The 25,316-nt window shown below is 36.8% G+C and overlaps 1 protein-coding gene across 7 annotated transcripts in view; it reads left to right on the top strand.

The window, feature by feature from the left end:
• Positions 1 to 25,316, top strand: part of LCORL (ligand dependent nuclear receptor corepressor like) — an 80,014-nt gene that overhangs the window by 16,011 nt on the left and 38,687 nt on the right. For all 7 annotated transcript variants that reach the window (XM_064711854.1, XM_064711852.1, XM_064711848.1 and 4 more), the window contains exons 2-5: positions 7,711 to 7,776; positions 14,515 to 14,594; positions 14,806 to 14,935; positions 23,856 to 24,110. In XM_064711854.1, the coding sequence (XP_064567924.1) occupies positions 7,711 to 7,776; positions 14,515 to 14,594; positions 14,806 to 14,935; positions 23,856 to 24,110 (531 nt within the window). The remainder of the gene's footprint in view (positions 1 to 7,710; positions 7,777 to 14,514; positions 14,595 to 14,805; positions 14,936 to 23,855; positions 24,111 to 25,316) is intronic.

The following is a 25,316-nucleotide window of genomic DNA, read 5'->3' as shown; positions in this document are numbered from 1 at the left end:
TGCTTTCTGTCTTGAATATTTTGTCTAGCAAGTTACTTTTTTTTGTTTTTTCTTGCCGTTTGTATAAATGGCAAAAAGGTGGTTGAGTGTTTGATTACTGGTTTTTGTTTGTATTTTTGGAGGTTTTTTCCTCTTTTTTTATTTCAATGCTTCAGTTGTTTCATACAATAGTCAATCCTTTCCAGATTGTTGTAGTAGTAGATTTAAAAACTAATATATAAGTAAAACCAAACTAAAACAAGCCATAATCAACAATAAAAACCATGTGACTTTGAGATTTATGTCAATATATAAACAAGACTAAGATTATTAATCCTTCTGTGGTTAGGGGGGAACAGTGGGCAGAAAGGACAGCTGCTGACCTGTGGAAGGAAGGGAGAGGCAAAAGAAGCAGACACAAATGTTAATGCTTAATTTCAATTTCTCTGTTAAACACACTGCTCCACTTCTATAAAATATTAAAATAACTCTATTCTCTACAGAGTATTCTCCTTTAACAAGTTGTAAGGGAATTTCTGCTTATATCTTAATGGTGGGATAAAGATAACTAGATATAATTCAAAAATTGATGTAATTAATTTATGGGGTTTTTTTCAAAATTTTGAATTCAAGCTACAGAAAGCTCATAAAATATTTTCTACATGATTGAGAGTGGTCTGATAAATCAAAGGAACTTGGTGATGGCTGAGTAATAGACACATACTCTTGAAAGATTTGAGTCTCTGATGTAATTAATTTTATTTTCCTGTCAGTTGGAGACAAAAAAGCTGCAAGAGTTTGGAGCCATTTTTCAGGTAAACCCATTCCCTTCTGTAGTGCCAAATAATGGTGGGCACCAGAGTGCAAGCTGCACCTGGAAAATATAGTGTGTACTTCAGAAAGCTGTAAGTTAACATGATTAGAAGCTAAAAGATGACTGAACATGAGCTCCAAGCCCCTTTCCTATGAAAGGGATAACTTGTAAGAAAGGCAGATGACTTTTTAACTAAGCCAAAACAAAATACTGCTTCCTACTCTTGCACCTGAATTAATGATAAATAATATTTATCAGTAAATATTGAAGCACTATTGGGAGAGAATTTGACAAGTGAAAGATTTTCTTTCAGGGAAGCTGCAACTGGTGCTTTGTCTGCCTTGGCTACATTTATAAAGAAAAAATTAATTAAATTTGTAATATTTGACAAAACCAATCAAGCTGAATTCTGTCTGTGGTATGATTGTTTTAATCCAAGGTAGCTGTCTTTGTAAGGCAAACCACAAAACTTCCCCCATGTATACTCCTGTACTGGGCCGAGCTAAATAGTGCAGTCATGAAAATGAACAGAATGGGGAGAAGTGAAGTTTTTTATTTAGATGTAGTATTGTTTTGAATTACATGCTGTTTTCAGGTGCATGAAACGGCAAAGTTACAAGGACAGTGGGGGGAAATCAAATTTATTTTCTCGTGGTAATGTCAGTCATGTCAGTGAGTTTTAGCTCAGAACTTTGTGTGTTATACCTTGGCATGAAGCTGCTGCTACTGAAATTCAAGTGTGTGTGGGGTGGAGGGGGCAGGAAATAGGGGAGATTGGCTTGTTGGCTGGGGACACAAACCAGTGTGCAGGATCTGTCTTTCAGTCCTTACTTGTCCAGAATTTCTTTCCAATGTGATTTTAGATTCTGAGATTCCTCATACAAATTATGTAATAATGTTCATAGATCAAGAAATACCAGCTCAAGATATAGGTTGTATGACTTCAGAATGGGATTAGAACTCATATGACAACTATGTAAGTGTTTAGAGGCAAATGCAGAAACAGAAACTGAGCTCATGAGTTATCAGGTCCCTTTAACAACTGGGTAAAGTAACAGTAGCTGTTCCCACACTAAAAAATAAAAGAAGGTAGTTTAATTGTAATGCTGTGTGTGGCAATACAGTGCTCAATCTCATTAAATGTAATCTTATTCTTTGGATTTTACTAATTACATTTTAAAGACCATTTATTAAATTCTGCAACTTTTAAGAATTGAAATCAGCAGTTCTGAACCTACTTTCACATTAGTTTTGATTTAAAAGCAAAATTAATGGGCCAAACTCCACACTGCTTAAAATGTGCAATTTTTTTTTCTTAAACTTTTAATTGTTTTCTCTGCTGAGAATATTAAATTCAGTAAATAAGGAAGATACATGAATCTTCCTCACTGATGTTTGTTACTTAACAGGGGTGAGGCCTAATTTTATGTGAGAAGTTAAATAACAAGTGTTTTGGACTTCAGTAAAACAACTTGAACTACCATAATTCAGATGTGATTCTTGGTGTAGTAAGCCACAAAGTGAAGGGTGATGGAAGTAAACTTTTAGGCACACAGAAGTTGGGAAGATTTCAACATAGACTGCTGCTGACTTTCTTGGGTGGGTTAACAAAACTGTGTTTTACAGAGCCTCGAGGTTCTTTGTTTTCCTACAGGGCCTCCAGAGGCCATAGTGCTTAAAGCTGAAAGTCTCATTTCATTGGAGTAAAAATTCACATGCATGCCCTGTCCTTCAGAGCAGTGTGCAGCAGGCTCACCCTGTGCCTAGCTGATGATATGCTGGAAAAGAAGGGAGGAAGCAGAACTTCATTTGCATGCACCCAGAATCTTCCAAATTCCTTAACACATAGAGCAACATAGAGAGGACAATAGGATCTCATCTAAGTGTTAACCTTATGATGGAAAGTATGCAGTAACTATGAATCAGGTGAGCAATCTTGATAAGCATCTCCCTCCTTCATTTAAATATTTTCTACCTCTGTAAGGAGCATTAATCTGCTGTTTCTTGTATGGCTTAGAAAAATATTAAACCAGAAGTGAATTTGTTTAGAAGTATTTGTGCTTTTATCTTTAAGCAGATGAACTGATAAAAAGCTTACACTTTCCTAAACTGGAAAAGCTGCAGCAGATCAGAGGAGGGGAGAGCAAGTATAAGCAAAAGGTTTTTAGGTGGCTGACTGTGAGGTCATTAGTGTCACTATTATAGTTTGTACAAGTTTTGGTTGGCACCTCTTGAGATTTAGTATTATTGTGTTCTAGTGCTGAGTAAAAGAACAAATAAAAATGTTTTGTTAAAATTTTAACTACAAATTATTACATTTTAGTAAAATGTCCCAAATATAGGCTTAAAAAAAAGCCTTGTAGCTAAAGCTCTAGAATTGGATTGCTTCTTAAACAGAAACATGGAAAGGGGAAGAGAAAAAAGAAACAAAAGAAGTAAAACTAGTAAAGAAACCAAAAGACAAAGGGGAAAGGAAATATATCTGCTTTTATGAAAGGGACTTTAATTTGAAAAGAACATACAAATTTAGGAGGTAATATGGCCGTATACAAGGTTAGGGGAATCAAGATATTCATGTGATGTGGAGTGCACCAAACCTAGCAATAACTTTTTAATACAACCTGCACATACATTTTGATATAACCTGCATATATTTCTGTTCCCTTTCCCAAGTGTAGAATAAGTGCTACTCCTATCTTCAGACCCACCAAGTGGTTCATTTCAAGGTGGTAGTCAAATGTCAGCTTCCATTTATTACATGATATTTATTCTTTTTTTGGCTATTTTTCTAACACATAGTCTGAGTCATTCAAATTTTTTGAAAACATACTTGCAGTCTCCATTCACTTTGAAGATGTGGGTGGGAAGGAGGAGATGGCTGTTGAATTCAACTCTGAGGCTAAAGTAACTAAAGTTTTTTCTTAGAAATTATGGAGATAAATAGCTTTTGAAATAACAATAGCCAATGTATAGCTAAACCTGTCTAATCTCAATTTGTGTTGTATAACTGTTCAATTACTATATCTGTCCAGAATTAACCTAGACCAACTTTGCCTTAAAATTTCTGTAAATCTTCACCTCATGATTTTCTCTAGGCTTAGTGCAGCATAGACTATCCATTGCTTCCACAGCTGCAGGCTGTGGCAGTGCTGATTTGCATTATCAAATAGATCAGCACTCTGTTCCTTAAAGGATCCTCATGTCATAAGAGCTGAAGTCCTGCCTGCAGCCATGTAGTCACCTGCTGATCCCACAGGATGTTTGTTTGCCCTATGAAAGCCTTCACCTTGGATCAACACCTGGGCTCTGGTATTTATTCCATTGACACCTGGTGTTCAGCATTGCCCCTGTGCTCGTGTAGTTAGCTCTGGCTGCTGAAGGTCACTTCTGGCAGTATCATGGTGGCCAGGTAGATGGGTAACAGATGATATTTTCAGCAGCCAGATAAGCCATAAGAGTTCTCTGTAACGTTCTGGGTTTGGAGCAGAGGTAAGAGCTGAATTCTGTGGCAGCCAGTCTTGCTGCTGGGCAGAAGCCCCATGGGAGCTGCAGTTACTGTCCCCTATTGCTTCCTTTGGTGGCCTTTGCTGTGATCCATATGGCAGACCTGACAGAACTTGTTCCTGGGCTGTTTGCCTTTTCGGTACCCAAATAGGGACCGATGGAAAAAGAGAGCCCCCTTCCTGTTGCTGGAGGTCACAGCTTCAGCCTCCCTCCTCCTGGGACTTCTGTCCCATCCCAGCCCCGAGTGAGGAAAGCAGCATCGGTGGTGGGGGAACGGTGGGAGGGAGAGTTAATATAGGGGAAAAAAACCTGTTCACAGCTTTATTCAGAAATACAAACTGTAAAAGCTTGTAACTGGGCTAAGAAACTCGCTCTATCACAAATTTCTGCTTATGAAGACTGTTGAAGAACTTATCTTGGATATTAAAAGGTGTCAGACAATAAAAAAAGCTGATTCTTTCTACATGAAGATACAATAAATTTATTAGAGAAAGAGGGAGTTTGATGGTTTGGGGTATTGCACGTTGCTAGAGCCAAGTATTGCTTTTCAGTTTGGAGCTAGAAAGTGTCAGATCTCAAGGAACAATTTTGAAAGATCAGGTTTGGAATCAAATAGGCAATCAAACACCATGAGACAGCAAATTCTGTCAAACTTTTTTGAAGCAAAGTTTTTCCATTAGTGAATCATAAAAAGTATAAGCAAAGTGTGTTTCTGACTGGTTTATGTAGGCTCTTCAGGTTCTGGAGAGTTCCAAAGCTGCTACTACTGTTTGCTTAAGCATACTGACTCAAGAAGGAAAACAAAGATTTATTGAACTGCTTGTGTCCAGATGGTTACATTTAGGAAAAGGTTCATTCCTCAGTATTCATTCGTCAGCATTCATTTGTCGGCATTTGCCAGCATTCAGTCGTCAGTACTGGAAACTAAGATACATCTTCTTGTTTAGGTTAAACTAAAATTGTATCAATTCTGCTGAAAGGCAATAGAGCTTTGTGGAGCATGGAAGCAACACAGGTGCTTTCTGGGAAAATTTTAGCCTAAGGTCTGGAGAAATATTCTCTTGATGTTCTTAGGTTGTACAAGTAAGTGTTCTTTTAAAAGAAGGCATCCAGTGTCCAGAGGTGAGGAAGCAAGTGATTGGGCAGGGTAAGTCTGTGGTGGTTCCTTGGAGAAGTTCTGTAATAGTTCAGGAAGAGAAGAGCCCTTTGGATGGGTAGGATGGAATTAAGTTCGGTGAATTAGAAAAGAAGCAGGCTGGTGTATCTTTTCCTCAGAGTCAGAAAAGAAAAAAAACCCAACAACTCCCACAGTGTGCTAATTGCTATCTTTAATACAAGCTGTATGGAAGTCTGTTTGGGGTTGCGTTTTTCTGTGACTAGCTGCTCTTTACAGAGCTGGGTTTGTGCACTCGTGGTTTTCCATAGGCAGGAGCAGGCAGTAGGGCAGGCAGGAAAGGCCAAAAGTAAAGGCAAAAACAAGTGCCACCCTCCACAGGGTGGGAAGGGTGGTAGGGATCCAAAGACCAAGGAGGTTTTGGGTGCTGACTGGGATGGTAAACGAGCTTCCTGCCGTTTGACTGATGAAGTCCTGAAAAATAGGAGTTGCTGTTTGCTCTTTTGAAATAGGCAGGGTTGTCTCCAAGTGCTGCTTCATTCATTTCTCTACCCAGGGACAGTAACTTGGCAGAATGGAGCTAGCTGCTGACCTAAAATGGCTTACAGTGTGTAACATGAATGGCAATGCTCATGGTGTGGTTTGTACTTGCACTCTCTCGTGTTTGGAGGATTGCTGTCTTAGCTTCAGCCTTCATCTCTCTGGCCTTTTTTGTCCGTAACCCTTTGAAGCCAGAAGAGCAGGGAATTTGTGCAGTGCTGATAGGATGTGAATTTATATTACATTGAATCTAAGAGTTGCTGGATGATGCTTCAAGGTAAATTTTAGTGTGTGCCTGGGCTTTGGGATTTTTGCTTTCTAGTTCTTGTAGGCTGTTTAAAAGATGTGTGTATATGTATATGTTAGAGGACAGTGGTTTTGTCATTTAATTTGTGTTGTCTTGTGGTACTATATTTAATACAAAGAAAAGTGGAAAATGAAATCCATATAGTTCAGTACAGAAATCCATTTATAGCTGAAATATCAGATTTGTAGAGGTTGTAATTGATTCACAGTATAGTCCATGTATTGAAATTACTTTGCAATGGAAATTTTAACAAAATCTGACTTGTCAAACCGTACAGCTCCTATGCGTTAAGATAGCTTCCCTTGTCTGCTTCAAATATGGTACATATTTATTCTTCCTTATACTAGTGTACATACAATCTAAACCAAAAAGTAAATATAACTTTTGGGGAGGGAACAGGATGTTGTGTTGTCTTAAAAGACATCACATGACGAACAAATTTTCTATTCTGAATGTTCTTTGTTGATAGAAGTTGTTTCCTGAAGATTTTGGTGTCTTTTATGTAGTATGATGATAAAATAGTCTTGCAAAGTTCTGGTCTAGCAAAATAGCTACGGGCAGGCCTTTAGTATAAAGAATGGGAACCTTCAAATGCTGCTTTGAATTATCCTCTTATTTTCAAATAAGCTTATTATTTGGAAGGAGAAAGGGGGGCACTTGGAAACTGCTTCTGCATTGAACAAAACTTCTTTTATATTGATGCTCTGAATTGTCACCATATTTCATCAGTTGTCATGTGCTTTTTTGTGGGTTTGGGGTTTCAAACATTATTTATTTATCAATCATGTGATTTGCTCTGTGTCTCATCACCCTTACTGAAGTATTTAATTTTTACCAAATACCTAAACAGACTAGCTGGTAAATCTGTAAAATAATTGGATTTATCTAATCCTCCATTTTAAAACGTTTTTGTGCGGATACAGAGGACTAGAGAGCACTGTCATGGTATCAGAAGAAAAAGAAGCTTGCTTTTTTTCTATTTGTTGTAATATTAGCCTGCTCAGATTATGCAGTTTCAGGAGATCATGAGAAGTTTCTGATCTGTAAAGTTTTCATGATTTTTTTCTTTTCATTTTTTCTTCTTTTCATTTTTTCCTCTCTGTCCATGACTCTGATTCTCAGGCTAAGAGAGAAACTCCTTCACTTGCTTAGGGCTGTGAGGCTAATCCTAGCACCTTTAGGATTCTGTGGTAGTTATTTTAAGTCTAATGAGGTTGTTGGGGCCTGGCTTAATAGGCTGATTGTGGGCAGATGGCACTTGCCTTGTCTTATTTTTATCTTCTAATGCTATTGAGTAGTACTATAGTGGAAGGAGTAAATATTTGTTTGATAAATGTAACAATTTTTGGAATTGCTCTTATTATTTGAGGATACTTGTTGCCAGTTTTCTAGGATTTGCTTTCTTTTAAGAAACTTTTGATTTACCATTTTAAATGTTTCTTTTGTCTCCAGGTTTTGAAAGTATTTTAGAAGGGCTTTATGGACCAAGGCTACGAAGAGACCTCAGTTTATTTGAAGGTAAATGAGCCAGCATTTAGTGCAATGACTTTAACTTACTGTTTTTTCTTTTAGCTAAAAGTAGTTTCAAGTATATATCTTGAATTTGAAAAAGGAAATCTTCTAGTGCTCTTCTTTCCAATGTTCATTTATTAATTTTCTTGTCAATACTGTGCCTAAGCAAAGCACTAGGGAGAGTGATACATAGGTTTGTTCCCATACAGGGGAATTTGGATTAGCTAAGCTTTTCTGCAAAGCTCTCATGAAAAAGACTTACTCTTCTGGAATACTGCATCTCCTACTTTGTTTTTGAATATCCATTAGAAAGGGCAGACAAGCTGATCAGCTTCCCATTGACATTAATTGCTAAAGGAAGGTAATGGATGCTAGTTTGGTCTTGTAGTGGCCAAGAAAGTTTATGCTTTTTATATAATCATGGTTTTTTTACATCTTTATTATATGTACACCAAACTTTTAGTTTTTATAGTACTTTATGTGTGTGTGTATATATATATATATATATATATCTAAAATCATAGTATGTTCAAGCATATATGTATATGGACACCTTTCCCATCAGCCTTGTAAAGCCCAGCATTAGTCCCAGTGTTTGGTTTTGCTGGAATAGCTGTCAGTAACACACAAGTCCTTAATTAAGTGTGGAATGATTCATCTTTCACAACATGGGGACTACAAATCAAAAATTTGCTTTAAAGTATTGAAAGAATTGTTTTGCCAAGTTCATTTTATGACTTAAAGAAATGTTACTTCTGCTATAAAACTGTAAAAATGTTCCATCTCATTTCTTCATAATTTATTTTCTGATAGTTTCATTTGTAAAGCATGTCACCTATTTAGTGCTAGCACATGAGGCACACTGGCATGTACTGCTTAGAATACTTTTAGAACAATTGCTTTAACTTGGTTATGGTTTTGTCCTCTGCATAATGTGCAAGTTCCTTGGCCTGTATCATGTGCATAACACAGTATTTTCAGGGGGAAGGGGAGGAACTTGGAATGCTACTTTGATGCTTTCAGAATATTTTTTCCTTTCTCAAGCTAGACATGCAGCTAATAAGACATAAAAACACTTAAGAAACATGTACAGTTAGATTAAAGCTTGTTTTCATGACTAGTATTTTCAACTGCTGTGATAAGCACATTTGCAAAGGAAACAGGATATTGTTATAAGTGTGCAGTATCTCTTTTGGTTTTGAGTTTTAATTCCAATACGTTGTATGCATTGAGCTTTACACTGATTAGTAGTTAATGCTTTATTTTTTGCATGGAGGGGTTTACTTTTTTTTTTTTTTTTCTTTTCTTTTTTTTTTTCTTTTGGGTAAGAAGGCAGAAAGTACTGAGCTAATGAGGTAGTGGCCAAAGTCTAAGCTAAGTTAAAGGGCACAATACCTTACACCGTAAAGTTTATATTGCTCCTTTAGAGTTCATGTGTGCAGGTATTTGAGCTAAGGGGTAAAGTTTTAACTTATTTGCCTCATGCTGTTGAAGATTTCTTACCTATTTAATATTTCTATTGCTTGCACATTTTTGCTATTTGATGCCCTTGTGACTTTGTCTTGAAAATCAAATTTGTGTTTATCTAAAATGCAACATCTCAGAGCTATTTTTTTTCAATTTCTGAAAATTTTTGTTAGTTATGTGCGAGAGTTCTTCAACAATTAAAGCCTATTTCCATGTCTGAGGCATCTGTAAAATTGATTTAATTCTGGTGCCAACTGCTCCAGAGCTGCTGGTAGGTTGGGATGCCTACCTTGTCTTTTGGTTCATTTTTATAGATATAATATCTGTAAATTCAGTAATGCCATGTGAAATAGTTTATATTGGTACAGCAGAGGTCAGCTCTATCATTAGTATAGTATGCAGGGCTATTTCTGATTTGAAGTCTGAATTTTGTTTTAAAGATTAATACAGAACTCTCAAGTAAAATTTGTACAAATTTTTCCACTGTCCTAAGTGTCACATTTCATTTCACAGGTAATGCAACCAAGATACAAAGTAAATAATTTGCCTTAGTTAAAAAATATGGCTGGTAGAATTAGAACTCATGTTTCACACTCTAAGCAATGTGACTGAATTACTGCATCTTTTAGGCTGTTTATTTTCCTCATCCTAACCACTGAACTAATACTGTCAATATGCAATATTATGGCTCATTAGCAGCAAAAGTGTGTTTCCTCAAACATACCTCAAGAAATAATGTAGCTTTCTTGTGCAGAAATGTGTGAGAATTGACTGAAATGTATTCTGCTTAGATACAATAGCATTTTATTCTCTTGTGTTGTTGGCTTTATCTATTGTGACATGAAAAAGATCAATAATGTGCATAAATGTAACATGATTGATACATTTCCTCCTTAGTTCTTTCTTGAAATAGTATTTGATTTATAGATTAAAATATTGTGTTGTATTAAGCTACTTCAGTGAATAATAAATTGCAATGGCAAATCTAAATGCTAAAAGGTACACTTCACTTTTACTAGACTATTACACTTTTCCAAGAAAATACCTTTTAAACATTTTTTTGTGTCTTGAAATTCTTTTATATGTAGGATTTACTCTGTAATTGCTGAAGTGGTTCTTGTCACTGTTATTCAGCACCAGTTTGTTTTCTTGACTGCTTGGATTCTGCAGCTTCTGCTTGCAGAGGGGTCAAGTTCTGTTTCTTGGCATTTGACCTCGGTTCAAGCTCTGAACTGAGGCTTTATGTCATTGAATCTTTAGGGCTTTCTAATCCTTTCCTCACACCCATTTTCAGCTAAGTAAATTCACATATAAATTGTTGTTCTTTACATTCTACTTATGGATAGTTAGCTAAACTGTTAAAAAGCTGCTCCTCTAATCAGGTGGTATGTGTGTACTTTCTTTTGGGGGGGTTTTGTGCTGGGGTTCTATTCTCTTAACCAGTGAGGAAAAGCTTTGTCTTGTTGGAAAAAAGCAGCTCCCAAAGTTCTTTCTCTGCCAGGAAAAAATCGTCTTTATACAGGACAAAAGCTTTTATTTTTCTTTATGTTCTTTTGGAGTATTTCTAGTAGTGAAAACTTTTATTAGAAACACAAATCCAATAGAATTGGAGGTTTTATGAAATTAAAAATATGAAGGATTTGATAAATACATCAACTGTTTTAATGTACTTATTAGGAAGCAGTAGTGCTGTACAAAAAGAAAGGCAGTGATATGTTCAAAATTGTCACTAATAGCTGGAAAATCTTTTGGGACATTATTATAATCAGAAAATACTGGTAAGTAAGAGATGAATTCTTAATATTTATTTTGATGAATTTTTAAATTTTATTTTGTATTTAGATTTACTAGACAATTATTTCATATTTTAAGATACAAACATGGAATCTGTTTAGTACTACAGATGTCTGAATTAATTTACTTAATGTGGCATTACTTCTTGGGAAAAGTGGTTTGGGGAAACAAAAATGTGAGCCTATTAAGAAATGAAAAAAAAAAAATTTGTCAAAGTTCACCAATTTATTCTTAATAAATGGAAATAAGTTTAACACCTTTGTGCTAAACGGGTTTGGTTTCAAGTAATGATCTGTACTGTGATTAGTATTAAAATGCTGTTTGCACAGTTTTAGCAACTTTTCTCATGAGCTAGCAAGCATTACAGGTTGTCTGCAAATCTTTCATCATGTGACTCCAAGCATGATAAAATGGGGAGCAAAGATGATCCTCATCCTAAATTCAATGCAGCTGGAGGAAAGTTTATTCAGCTTAAAGTGCTGTCTGTGCCTCTGATTTTTCTGCAAGTATGGCTGCCTATCTGTAGTTAAAAACTTAATACTGATATCAGGATGTTTCCTGTGGGGGTGACCTGAGACTGTCTGACATTTGATGTATCTTGTATATCACTTGTATATCACCTGATATCACTTTTGCTTAGCTCACTGGCAGACTTAATAAGTCTTGTACATGATTTATATAGCTTTAAAAAAAGGGTTTAGTGTTATGTAGAGCTGATGTGTCTCAAGGTTTGATCTTTTTTTTGGCAACACACAAGGATTGCTCTCTAGTTTGACTTTTACCAGTGGAAATTCAGGATTCCAAGGCAGAAGAACTTCTCTGAAAGTATAAAGCCTGTCCTAGAGTTAAGTGTAGAATCTCAAGGTTCATAAATAGAGTTTTCATGGTTGCAAGAAAAACAGTGAACTTGTTGTGAGGGAATAGTGTTGTTTTTATGCTGTGGACATCCTAAAGGAATAGCTCTAATGGGCTGGGACAGGTAGATTAATTCAGCAAAAGTGACTCATTATCTCTTGGTACTGTCCAGCCAAGAAAAATACCATGTCTGTTTTTAAACATCAGCTGTCCAATCTGTAAAAATTGCTCTTTTGCATCCCTGAAAGCATATAATACAATAATACAGAATTCTGTTCTAAATCAGTATTTTAGAGCTGAGCAAACTAGATTTAAGTAATAATAAGGAGTTACTTACATTATGTTTGTGCTCAACTGAAGAACCTTTATTTTTCAGAGTAATTTTATTCTTATGTTGCCTTTTTAATAATATGTTTGAGAAGAAGTAAGAGGTCAGCAGTTGTGGGAAGAGGGTGGAGGACAGTGGGCAGTGGGAAAGAACCCTGCAGACAGCAAGGTCAGAGAAGGAAGAGCGGAGAGGTGCTCCAGTTACTGGAGCAGAGATTCCCCTGCAGCCCTTGGAGAAGAGCATGGTGAAGCTTGTAGAACCTGCAGCCCACAGAGGACCATGTTGGAACAGATATCCACAGTGCAGCCCTTGGAGGACCCTCTGGAGCAGGTGGAGATGCCCTGAAGGAAGCTACAGCCTGTGGAGATGCCATGCTGGAGCAGGCCTCTGGCAGGAACTGCAGCTCTAGAGAGGAGCCCATGCAGGAGCAGCTTTTCTGGCAGGAGCTGTGGCTCTGTGGAATGGTCTGTTCCTGAAGGACTGTGTCCTTTGGAAAAGACATGCATTAGAGCAGTTCATGAAGAGCTGCAGTTGTAGGAAGGACACTGGAGCAGTTTGTGAAGGCCTGTAGCCCATGGGAGAGACCCCAAGCTGGAAGCAGGGAAAAAAGAGAGGGAAGTGGCAGAGAGGAACTGTAATGAACTGAGAGTAGCCTGTTTCCCTTCCTCCTTGCACTCTTTGGGGTGGGGGAGGAGGTAGAAGAGTCAGGAATGAAGGAGTGAAGCTGAAGCCTGGGGAAGAGGGGGTGGTAAGGTGGTTTATTGTTTTCCCTTTCTTATGATGCAAATCTGTTTTTATTGGCTATAAATGAAATTGATTCTCTCCAAGCTGAGTCTGACTTTCCTGTTACAGTAATTGGTAAGTGATCTCCCTGTCTTCATCTTGACCCTCAAGTTTCTCCCCCCGATTTTCTCTCCTGCCATCTTACTTCCTCACCCCTGCCCCATTGAAGAGGGGCAGTGGATTGAGAGCATCAGTGGATTGGGAGATTGGCAGCCAGCCAAGATCAGGCTGCCATCATGTGCTCTTGAAAGCAGATAATCTCAAGAACCTCCCTAAACAGAACTGACTGTAATTTAGTGGTATGGAGAAAAGGAGGAAACATACCTGGTAACTAATAATGGGAGTGAAAAAGTTCTTTAGGTTGTAAGCACATGAACAGGATGGAGAACACCTTGGTGTTGTCGTTAGTCATATTTGGATTCATCTGCCAAAACACTGCAGCTATAATAAAGGCTGCTGCATAGCTAGGATACTGTAGGAAAAGTACTGCCTGCAGTGTAAGGAAGTCTGGTGTATAGGTAAAAGACATCATCTTGAGATGTTGCTCCCCATGTTCAGGAAACAGGTGTTCAGTTGAGACTTGTGCAGAAGAGATGGAGTTGAATCTGGTGAGGAAGAGCAGTTGGACTAGATTAGCCACAAAATGAAGTGTTAAGGGGATAATGAAGGTCTCTGTAAATGCATCAAGGTGCTGAATACCTAGTTAATGGTCATGGGTACAAGAATAAAATTGCCACAAAAGCAAACTGGAATAAGTTGCCATATGCAATTTTAAACAAGAAATTAGAAGCTTTATTTTAACTACTAGCACTGTTGATTTGGGAAAAGTTTTAAAGTAACTGGTGTTTGTGAGGTGAAGGGTATTGGCTGAAAACTCTTAATTTTTGAAATGGAGCTTAATTTAAAGAAGGTAGATTATGTGTCTCCATTCAGTAGAAGATGGGACTTGATGTAGGCAGTGTAAGTTTAAGTCCTGCATTCCCTCTAGACCAGAGTACCTTTTCTGATAAAGCACATAAAGGTACATTTCTAGATGAATCCAGGGCTACAAGCGAGTATAAGGCTTGGATTTGCCTATAGTGGTTATATCAAATCAATTAAAATACTGTAAGAATAGTGCATGTAGCTCACATGGTAAGGAGTCTGTATCCTAATTCTTAGCTTAGTTTGCCACAAGTTTGCAGACTTCAGTTAAAAAGAATGATGCCTGCAATTCATAGCTTTCTTTGCAGTATTCAGATGCCTCTAGTAATTATGACAGATATTTAACTGAATGACATGAGTTTACCTTTTCTTCTAAGGAAAGCACTTTGTGCCATTTTTAAGTTGAGCTGTAAAAGCCAGACAAGAATTTGAAAATATCTGAAGTATTGAATATGACTGAATGCACTGTACCAATAAATATATATCATATTAGTAATGGAATTTATTTAAGAGAATTTTAGGAAGTGTGTGTTGTTCTCAAAATCCATTTTTTTGCTTGTTTAAAACATCTAGCTTTCTTTTCTTCCTTTAAGACTGTGAGCCAGAAGAGCTAACTGACTGGTCTATGGATGAGAAATGTTCCTTCTGTAATTTACACAAAGAAACAGCCAGTGTAAGTATGAGCATTATATTAAATATTACTCCCCAACACTAATTTTCAATTCAGAGAATTGAAATTTGCAAATAAGTTAATTCCACATTTTGACTCAAGGTAGTTTGATTTTAGTGGTTCTATTCCATTCAAAGCTCAGTAATTTAATTGTATATTTTACTACCAGCAGACTAACTTCTGAAAGATGTTATGATCTTGCTATGTTTTCCAGGATCGTGCATCAGTTTTCGGTTCTTCACAGTCAACGCCTACAGAGGAACTGTCATCTCAGGGCCAGTCCAACACTGATAAGATTGAATGCCAAGCAGAAAATTATCTAAATGCACTCTTTCGAAAGAAAGGTAATAAAAGCATGTCTTTTGTATTATGAAATAGGACAAAAAATCTAGAAGAATCAAATTATTCAGGGTTAATTTTGTTTCCTCAGTAATTTTTTTTTAATCTACTAAAATAGATGTTTCTGCTGTTTCTCTTTTTTATTCCTTTGGTTTTCCTTAATCTTTTTCTCACTTGAATCACCAAATGAAGTGCTACCCTCCCTACTTGCCATTCCTCTTCGTCCTCTTGCAGTATGTGTCATTCTTTTGAATCCCTGTTCATAAGTTGTATTGCATTTTTCTTTTTACCATGAGCTGCTACTTTGTTTTCATGCCAACCTCAGGTGTCATTCTCTGGAATCCGAAGCATTTAAACATTTTCTGTTCCCAAATTCTCACTTCTGGTTTTCAATGGGAAACACATTTTAGGCAAGAGAATGCGCTTTGCAGATTGCAAAATGGAATTTGGGATCTTCTTGCATGAAAGCTTCAAATACATCCAAATTGGAGGATAAAACTTCTTCTCAAAATGCAGTATTTAGTAGGTTATTAATTCTTTGACTGTTCTTATTCTTTCCTCTATCATCAAGTTAGAGCAGTGAATGATATGAGTGAATGATAAATCAGCTTATTTCATGAATGTTACTTGGTTACTCACTGTCCACAAAAGCAAAAATAGTAATTTTGTTCCTTAAGTTCTTGTGAATGAAGAAATGTCAATAAAGTTACTGTGAATGCAGTAACTACATTTTTAATAGATTTTTCTTGAGTTTAGTATGTGTGTGTCAGAATAGCTGAGTATGGCTAGGGTGACAGCTCTCTCTTGCTTTTGACAGAGTTAGAGTTAGACACTGTCTCTTCTTCATAAGTGGGAGAAAAAAGCAAAGTTAGTTTTCTCCCTTTTAAATTGCTGTAGCAGGAGAGATGATTATGTCCTTGAACCTGGGGTATGTAAAATCTTCTTCTGTACAGACTTGTCTACTCAGTCTACATGTTTTTTTGCATTTTAAAGAACTGAAATGGAGTGCAATAGCATTTTGAGTGCATCCTTTGGAGTCTTGGCTTTCTTTCAAACCAGCTATTTTCCATTTGAAATAAAATGTCCAATGAAGTTGGCACCTCATTACTTCTTAAAGTCTTATTATATTTTCATCACAGGCCCAATTGTGTGGCATCTCCCTAGGCAGATATTTTAATTCCTTCAAATTTCTACTTTGTCAGATCTCTTCTTGGTCTTGATGTGTACAATGTTGTTTAGTGTTTGCCTGCTTTATGCTCCTGCTGCAGATGATCTCTTTTGATACTCCTTGAGAGGAACTTCTATCATGGGAGAAGTGAAACTTGGCATGACCTCACCTTAGTGGTGTGAACGACTTCTAAGTGAAGCTTCTCACAAAGAACATTTGGCTTTCAGCATTTTCTTTCGGTTTGATCTACCAGATCAGTAATGCTAGGTTAAAGAGGTTTTGTCTATTGAAAAATGAAACTTCCAGTTGTTTTTGTGATTCTCTGAAGTACTTCTGTATTCTTGGGTAAGAATTTACTAAGAATATTGCTTCAGTTCAGGTTTTAGCAAAGTCTTTAAAGTTGTTCAAATTACAGGAAGTGAAAAGGAAAAAAATAGTAAAGGGCATGTGAAACCAATTTATGAGGTATTCAAGTAACTGGTTTAGATTCTAGGAGGAAGATGAAGAGTTTTACTAAGAAAGTCCCAAGTCTGCTTTCTGAATTTTTGTAGGTTTTTGAGTTCAAGTATCAACTTATGAGGAAAAGAATAAAAAAATTTTCCAGTAATTGTTTAGCTAAGGAATGGTTAGCTAAGGAATAGCTCTTATACCTGGTCCCAAACCAGATGTTTTTTGCTGTTAGAAAATTGTAGAGTTCTTGGCTGGCTGTCTTTAAAATGGAGTAACACTTGTTTGGCTTGCAAACTCCTCAAGATGATCTACTCTCTTGCTATTTTAGCTAATTTAGCCCTCTAAAGACTGTTGAGCAAATTAGAGAGTTCATTTCTTGGTCCCGTTAATCTTTTATTTTGAAGAAATTTATATATGACTTTTTTAATTTGCAGACTAGTTTGAGGGGATTTGATTGTGGGTTTGGGTTTGGTTTGGTTTTGGTTTTTTTTTTTTTTTTTTTTTGTATCAGGAAGCTTGTTCAGAAGATCTCAAAATGTGCCTATTTGTAGAATCTAGGAGAAAAGATGATAAACTCCTGCCAAAATGGGCAAACTCTTGAAATGCTGTAAACAGCTAAGGTCTTCCCATTAGGAACCCAACTTCACTATGCATTAGTGAGAGACCAGTTTTGTAGTCAGTTGTCTGTAGGAAGGTCCTGTGCTCAGCAGGCACATCAGCAAATCCAAAGTTCTTCTTGTCATCAAACACTGATTGTTGCCATTAAACAATGTCTGAAACCCAAATGCTTTCTTCCTAAGTATGGCATCTCTCTACCCTTTTGGTGGTGTAAGCAGAGTAGACTTAGATTGGTGCTTTTCCACTTCCACAATGCTCAAGTTCAGCTGTTCTGTTTTGTTAAGGGGAAAAACACAGTATGCTTTAAAAATACATGTAGGTCTTTTTTTTCTGTGAGTATTATAGAGTGTGACATATGATCGTTGTTATATCACAGAATCACAGTTGTTTAAAAGCTTGATCAGACATTTTGTTCATGGACTATTCATTTTCTGTATTTCTAGTAATACCATTGTGTCTTCTTAGAAGCTCATTTTTCCATGCAATATTAATGTGACCTCTTTAAACAAAACCAAAGAAAAAGAGTTTTGAATCAGGTTCTATCTTCAGGACAGATGATCCACCAAGAGACAACTGAGACATTAGAAGCTCATGTAGAAGTTAAGGAATTTAGGCACAAAAATTATAGAGGGAATGTTTGAGATTACTTGAATCTTTTCAGATTATCTGGGCTGCTGTGTCAAGTATCTTCAATGCCATGTTTCCCATCCCAAAGTAATTTTCCTGTAAGCTTTTTAAAGCTCTTTACTGTTTCTAGATATCCTTGTTGTGTTCTAAAATATTTCCTTTCACAAATATGGCATTCTTATACCATACCATATACCTGAATTTAACTTTGAATTCTTCTGTTCTTTTAGTAGTTTACTTTGGGATGCAACTGTCACAAGCTGGTTATGCATCTTGTACAATGTATATTTAATTTAGCAAACCTATGACAATGTAATCATGCACACATTATCTCAGACTGAAAAAAAGTGTTGCGTTCTGAGGTGTAGTTTTGAGTTGCCCACACTACTTCATCCAAAACCAGCTGCAGTTTCTTTTGATTATTAATCTTAAGAAATCTAATTTGTCCTTTCAAAATCTGGATGATTTTCTGTAATCACTGACACAGTTTGTGCAATAAACTTCTGTGACAGACAGCTTTGCTGTCCCTCTTAAACTTCATCAGGAAAGAATGTTTAGTGGGGTTTGCACTCCTTTCTTAAGGAGATACTTTTTGTGTTGACCACCTACCCGGCATTGTTACTTTCTTCACTGATTCTACTTTTCTTGGTAATTTCTACTACATTTACTAGGATTCATAGAAATATGACTGGATATAGAATAGTGAACATTGCAGCCTGAGTAGAGGAAGAAAAAAGGTAGAATGTTTATGAGAACAGAACAAGTTAGCTGAGCTAATCATGATACATGCCTCAGAATAAATAATTGTATTCCTGTTGTAACCTGAACAATTTTGCAAGTAGAACTAAGAGCTTCGCTGGGACAGTTGGGTGGCTGTTGAGGTGGGGTTGTTAAAATAAAATGTGGCCTTTTTGTGAAAAGGGTGAATTTATGGAGTGAATTCATGAAGCACACTGAGAAGCAATCGTGTGTTCTTAGTCCTTCTCCTCACACAACTGGATTGCAGGTACAAGGGGGATTGTGATTCCTTGCTGCTTTTCACTCCTTTTGGCATTGTGTCAGAAGCCAAATTCTGTTATACAGTTGAGCTTGTAGTGAAAATATACTGGTTTTTGATTAATGGAATACTGTTGTTCCACACTATTTTGGGAGCTTTTAATTCATTGTTCATTGTCCTGACGGACAAATCTGTCACCACAGGCATTGCAGTCTAGTGATCACACATAATGTTAATGTGCAGAATAGTTAACAGTATAGGTTTGAATAGTTACAAGCTCGTGCAGCACGTAAACTGAGGAATTATTAATCCTAAATATGATCTTTGAATTAAAATAAATCATTGCAATTAGTCATAATTACGTTACATAATTACTCTTTTCTCTTGTATTCAGACTGTTACCTTCACAATCAAAAGCAGAAAATATCAGATTCCATCAGACAAATTCAGTCCTCTTTTATCCTAATAACATCAGGTCTGCAGACCTTTAGAGACTGTTCTACTGGATTCAAATTATAGGTTATACATGGACTAAATACAGCTGCCTTGTATTTTATAACGACTGTAAAAAATGGAGTTTTTAACAGATGTAGGCATGCAAATTTAAAACTTTGCAAGTTTTTCCTATAGTCACAACTCCTAGTAAAACATCTTCGAAAAAAAAATCTATTCAGGTCATACCAAGTATATCTGGTGCCATCTGCTGATAACAATTAAGAAATATTTGGTAGTGATAGTAAGTTCAGAATTTCTTGCCCAAAATATGTTTCATTGTGTTTTAAATTTTTATATGTCTAATTACAAACTTCTCATGTGTAATGGAAAATTACTACTATGAATCACAGGATGGGTGAAGTACTTTCCCATGTTGGGGGGAACAGACTGGCCAATGAGATGCTGGAGAGCAGCACTGCAGAAAGGGATGTGAGGGTCCTGGTTGGTGGAAAGTTGAACATGAGCCAGCAGTGCCCTGGCAGCCAGGAGAGCCAGCCCTGTCCTGGGGCATCAGGCACAGCATGGCCAGCTGGGCAAGGGAGGGGATTGTCCTGCTCTGCTCTGGGCTGGGACAGCCTCACCTCGAGTGCTGGGGCAGTTTTGGGTGCCACAGTATAAGAAAGACATCAAACATTAGAGAGTGTCCAAAGGAGGGCAACAAAGATGGTGAGGGGTTTTAAGGGGAAGCCATTCAGGGAGTGGCTGAAAGTCACTTGCCTTTTTCAGCTTGGAGGAGACTGAGGGGAGACCTCATTTGCAGTTACAGCTTTCTCTTGAGAGGAAGTGGAGGGTCAAGCACTGATCTCCCTGGTGACCAGTGACAAGACCTGAGGTCAACCTCAGTCCCAAAGCTGTGCCAGAGAAAGTTCAGCTTGGACATTAGGAAAACATTCTTCACCAGAGGGTGGTTGGGCACTGGAACAAGCTCCCCAGGGAAGTGGTCACAGCACCAAGCCTGACAGAGTTCAAGAAGCATTTGGGCCATAATCTCAGGCACATGGTGTGACTCTTGGAGATGTCCTGTGTAGGGCCAGGAGCTGGACTTCGATGATCCTTGTGGGTCCCTTTCATCTCAGGATATTCTAATTTTAAGACAGGGTCAAAGTCTTTACAATGGTGCAGAGCAGGATAATGACAGACTGTAAATAAGTTGAAATGAAGGGTTCTTTTTAATGTAAGGAAAAATGAGGACAGGCAAGCAGTAGAACATGCCACCCAGAGGTTGTAGAGTCTCCCATCCTTGGAAGTATTGCTTACCTAACTAGGTAAAATCCAGAGGAACTCACTTTGACCTCAAAGATGACTACTTTGAATAAGCAGTTTTACTAGAGACTTCCCAAGGTACTTCCACCATGGTTTACAGGTTAATGATTTGCAGTACAGAACAGTCAATGTGATAGCAGCACTATTTGCATTTTTGGCAGATTCATCTACCTGAGTCTTTTCAAACCCTTTTGATTGAATATGCATTTAGCAGCAATAGGACTTCAAATGCAACCCCAACCCAGGAGCACACCTTTCAGAGTGTATGCTCTTAGATAGACACACACCACCCCCTCATCATGTTACTTTTTTAGAGTAAAATAACTTAAAATCTGTGAACTACCAATAGCTGCAGCAGTTAAATATAAAAGAAATTCTGCTGCATTTATTCTTCATAGGGAGTTTTTGGAAATCATTGCAAAAAAATTATACTAATTCTAAAGAAATTATTATAAGAACAAAAGAACATCCTTTATTATTCTGACTAGGTGAAAGATGACTTTGCTCCTAAGGGAAAAGCTGACTTCTCCTGCAAGTGTCTGAAAGCAATACATGCTTGACTGTTACCAGTGCAAAGAGTCTAAAGTGGAATAGAAAGGCAGTAAAAACTTGACAGCTCTGAATTAGTTTTGTCTTGCAGTTTTGTAATAATTGATGCAGAGGATGATGATTAATAAGGAGAAATCTGTTCCAGGCTATTGTGTTTTCCTGCTGATGGAAGGTCCCCTGTACTCTCTGGTCTTTTGCTCCTTAAAGGCACAGATCACACCAGGATGTAAAATCTCCCATTTGCACTGATGATCACCTGTTACCCAGAAGTTATCCAAGAAGTTTTTCTTGTGTGCATGCAACAAACTAATTGCTCCGTATAAGCAGGGTCATTCAGGACCCTACTCAGTCTTGATAATATTTTGTAGAATTCATTTTCTAGGAGTTTCTGATTATAGGCAGTCAAATTTTTGCATTTTCAAGCTTAAGCTGTTGATCAGTAGACTTCATTGTCTGGAACTACCATTTCCCTGTCATGCAAACAATTTTGTTCCTAGATAATTCAATTATTTAATTTTATCTCTTAACTTTCTGTATTCTTTTCTTGTATTTTGCATGTGCATCAGTACTGTACATCTATTGTCTTACTGTTCCAGTATCTGTTGTTGAATTTTTTTTCTTTACTTCTAAGTGTGTCTCTAGGATGGTAAACTCCAGTTGAACATTTATTGAGTTCATTATTTAGGAATCAGGAATAGGTATGCTCTGTTTATATTGCTTTGCCTGGAGGTTACATGGTGGGGAAAGATCTTTGTAGGTATCCTCCATCATTTAGAATTTTACCTCATATCTCTCTTCAAGAAACACCTGTCAATTTTAGGTATTTTGGTAGAGATCTGGTTGAAAGATTGTTGGAAGCTAGAGCTTTGACCATAAGCAGATTTGGTTTGTCATGCCTCGGGTAAGTTCTCTTGAAGCCAAGATGTTTTAAAAATGCTGGAGCTTCACTGTACCTCATCAAGCACTGTGGAGAGGCCGGCCAAAAGGTCTTGACAGGAAGCATCTGAGCAGTGAGTCAGCTGCCCTCTCGTGTGCTATAGACAGAGATCTCATAGGTGCAGGTTTGGAATTCCTTGCAGTGCTCTGTTGGTGAAAATGAATTCTCAAAATGGAATATGTTTTAAATAAACCTGCAACAAGCAAGCAAAAAAATCTTCTGTGCATTCCTCCTAAACCTGAGCAGCATTCCTTGATCAGTGCTGGCAGTCACTCTCTTGATAGTTGATGGATAAAGCTTCATTGGCATAAAGTACTTGAGCAAGTATGCTGTGTGATCCTCCAAACTTCCTGTTAGGACATGTACCCCATGTACCCTTTGCATGCAAGCGTCTACCCTACCCAGCCCTTTCAGTTTCTTCACTTCCATGAAAAAACCCTTCAGTTTATCATCTATTCTGTTTGTTTCAGATTAACTTTATTATCCCAGTAACTACAGAGCCATGTCCTTTGGTATTTCCTCCAGGCAATCAGGCTCACCTAAAAGCTAATTCTTGTTCATTGCTTTCACACTTGCTTTAAATCCCTCTCCCTTCTTGACTGAAAACTGTTTCACTCATTACCTATGAACTATGGGCAGTGGTTGGTATATTGAAAGGATATTTGTGTGGACACATGTGTAGAGTTGAAGGGAGGAGTGAGGTAATGAAGTGAGTACTGCTGCTGCCAGTGTAAGGGAAAACACAGATCTCCGAGTATGGGCAGTTGTACTTATCCTGTGAAATGGTGTGTTGCAGTCATCAGTGCAGTAGCACAGCTTACTTTAACTTTCTTAATTACATTATTTAAGCTAAGTTACATTTTTTTTGTTGCTTCTATTAGGATTCTTTTTGGTGATTCATAGTTATGGTTTCAGCTGTGCTTCTTAGTAAGAGGTTTAACTTTTTTCTAGATGATAGGTAGCATTAAAATGAAGTAATATATATCACATTTGATCCTTTTTTTTTTGTTTTGTTTCTAAAATGAGATACCTTTTTCTAGTGAAATGTTACATACACAAGCAGAAGTAGGATATAGTTAGTTTAGAATGGGAAATAAAGCTTTTCTTCCAAGTGTTTTATTTCTCTCACTTTGAAAATGTCCTGAAAATCCTGTAAGATTATACAATAAAAGTTTTAAACTTTATGTTTGTATTAAACTGCTTGTATTACTACAAATTGTATGGGACATTTCAAGTAGCATCATATCAGTTCTGACATTTCAATCCTACAATGGGGATTATAATCTCAAGAGTGGAACACAATCTTTTTGCCTTTTTTTTTTTTAAGACCAGTTCCTCAAAAGTCTAACTGTTCTATGTTATGAAGAGAACTAGTCTTTACAACTACACTCTAAAATTATTTTTGTTGTTGTTCTTTGAAAGTAACTTCTTTCTGTATTAATCCATATTTTATTTTACTTCCATGGCTGTATTCAAAATACTTTATTTTCAAAACTGAAAATGAGCAGTCTGTAAATGAAAATTCAACTTATTTGCCATTAGTACAGATTCTGAGTCCCCTAAGTAATGCAACCCCACATACTCTTACTTGCATGCTATGATAGAGGAGTAAGGTAAGAATTAATGATCTATGCTAAATGTTCTTTCAAGTGACTTCCAGTTAGGAATGCTCATTAAAAAAACCTGATAGAGATCTGAATTAATATGTTTGTTACACATGTACTTGTTTAACATTTGTGTGCTTATATGAAGTATTTATTATAAGAAAAGTAGATAATTTTGGTTCTTAATATATCTGATGCCTCTGTTTTTTATTTCTAGATCTTCCTCAGAACTGTGATCCTAACATTCCCCTAGTTGCTCAGGAATTAATGAAAAAAATGATCCGTCAGTTTGCGATTGAGTACATTTCAAAAAGTAGCAAAATTCAAGAGAACAGAAATGGTTCATCATTTGAACCAAGTCTGATGTGTAAAAGTATCCAAATGAACCAAACGGAAAACTCCCTTCAGGAAGAACAGGATAGCCCTCTAGACCTCACTGTGAATCGAACTCAAGAACAGAATACTCAGCAAGGTAAATTTCTATATCTGATCATCTGTGTTTTGCTGTCATTTATTTATTTTATGGTGTCTTATTCCCTTGAAAAGTAAATGTCCATGTCAAATAAAAATATTTTTCATATTGTGTGTTAGCAGATAAGCATTCTGATTTCTGAGTGCCCGTGTTAAACAAGTGGCATTGGAATTTTTCAGTTTTGGAATACTGAATTTTAGTCCTCTCACCTGTGCTGTCACAGGTGACAGTGGTTCAAAATTTTGTTGAAGAAATGGCTGTCTGAGAAAAGAGAAAAAGATGCTGGGATTTCATAGAGCAAATGTCACTCAGTCTCTCTCAGCTCTTGAACACTTTGATTCTTTAAATACAGGCTGGTTAGAATGATGGGAAGAGAAGATTGATCTGGGAGAAAATTTCCTTACTTCATACCTTAATCATTACAGATCAGTGCAGCTTTCTTAACTGAAGTAAAGCTAGAAAAATAGTCTGTCTCACTATCACTTACAAAAAGGAAATAATTTCTTTGCCTCAAGGAATATTGCTATCCAAAACTGATAACAGTATAATCACAAGAGTGATTTGGACTTTGAACTAGATTTGGATTAGCAGCGGTTTTCAGGAAGGGTTGTGACTGTCATGTGCAACTGAAAGCAGTGGCAAAAGCAGCTTTTGTCTTTTACAGATATCAGGGTCTGTGTTTATCCTGTAATATTGCAGACCAAAGTGAAAAGTCGACCTGTATGTACCATACTAAAAAGTATGGTACCATACTAAAAAAGTTGAAAGAAACCAGAACTAAGTTTGTTTGGGTTTTTTGTTTGTTTATTTTAATATGCATTAGTAGATTTGGTATGTATGTACCTGATGATTCAGTCTTTAATTGGAGATCCTTGGGGGCAGGCAGCTCTCATGGATTCCTCAAGATAAATATACCTATTCTAGGTTAAATTGCAAGCATCTTTTCTCTTTGACAGAAAAAAAAATAAGAAATACTGGAATTCTTGCTTTTATTTGGTATGGTCAGTGGAAATCAGTTCATGCCAGGGTTTAGTAAATCCTTAGTGGTTTAAATCCTGAGAAAGTACCTATTGTGGTTGGATATAATTTTTCTACAGATGAATTACAGATTTTAGAGGTTTATAATTGACCAGGTTGAAGCACATTTCTTTTGCAAGAGCAATAAAAAATACTTTCCTGATATCAGGACTATAGCATGTTGCTTAC

The sequence above is a fragment of the Zonotrichia leucophrys genome, chromosome 4, assembly GCF_028769735.1.
Source record: "Zonotrichia leucophrys gambelii isolate GWCS_2022_RI chromosome 4, RI_Zleu_2.0, whole genome shotgun sequence".
NCBI classification, from domain to species: domain Eukaryota; kingdom Metazoa; phylum Chordata; class Aves; order Passeriformes; family Passerellidae; genus Zonotrichia; species Zonotrichia leucophrys.
The sequence above is the reverse complement of the archived record's forward strand: the minus strand, read 5'-3'. Positions and strand labels throughout refer to the sequence as shown.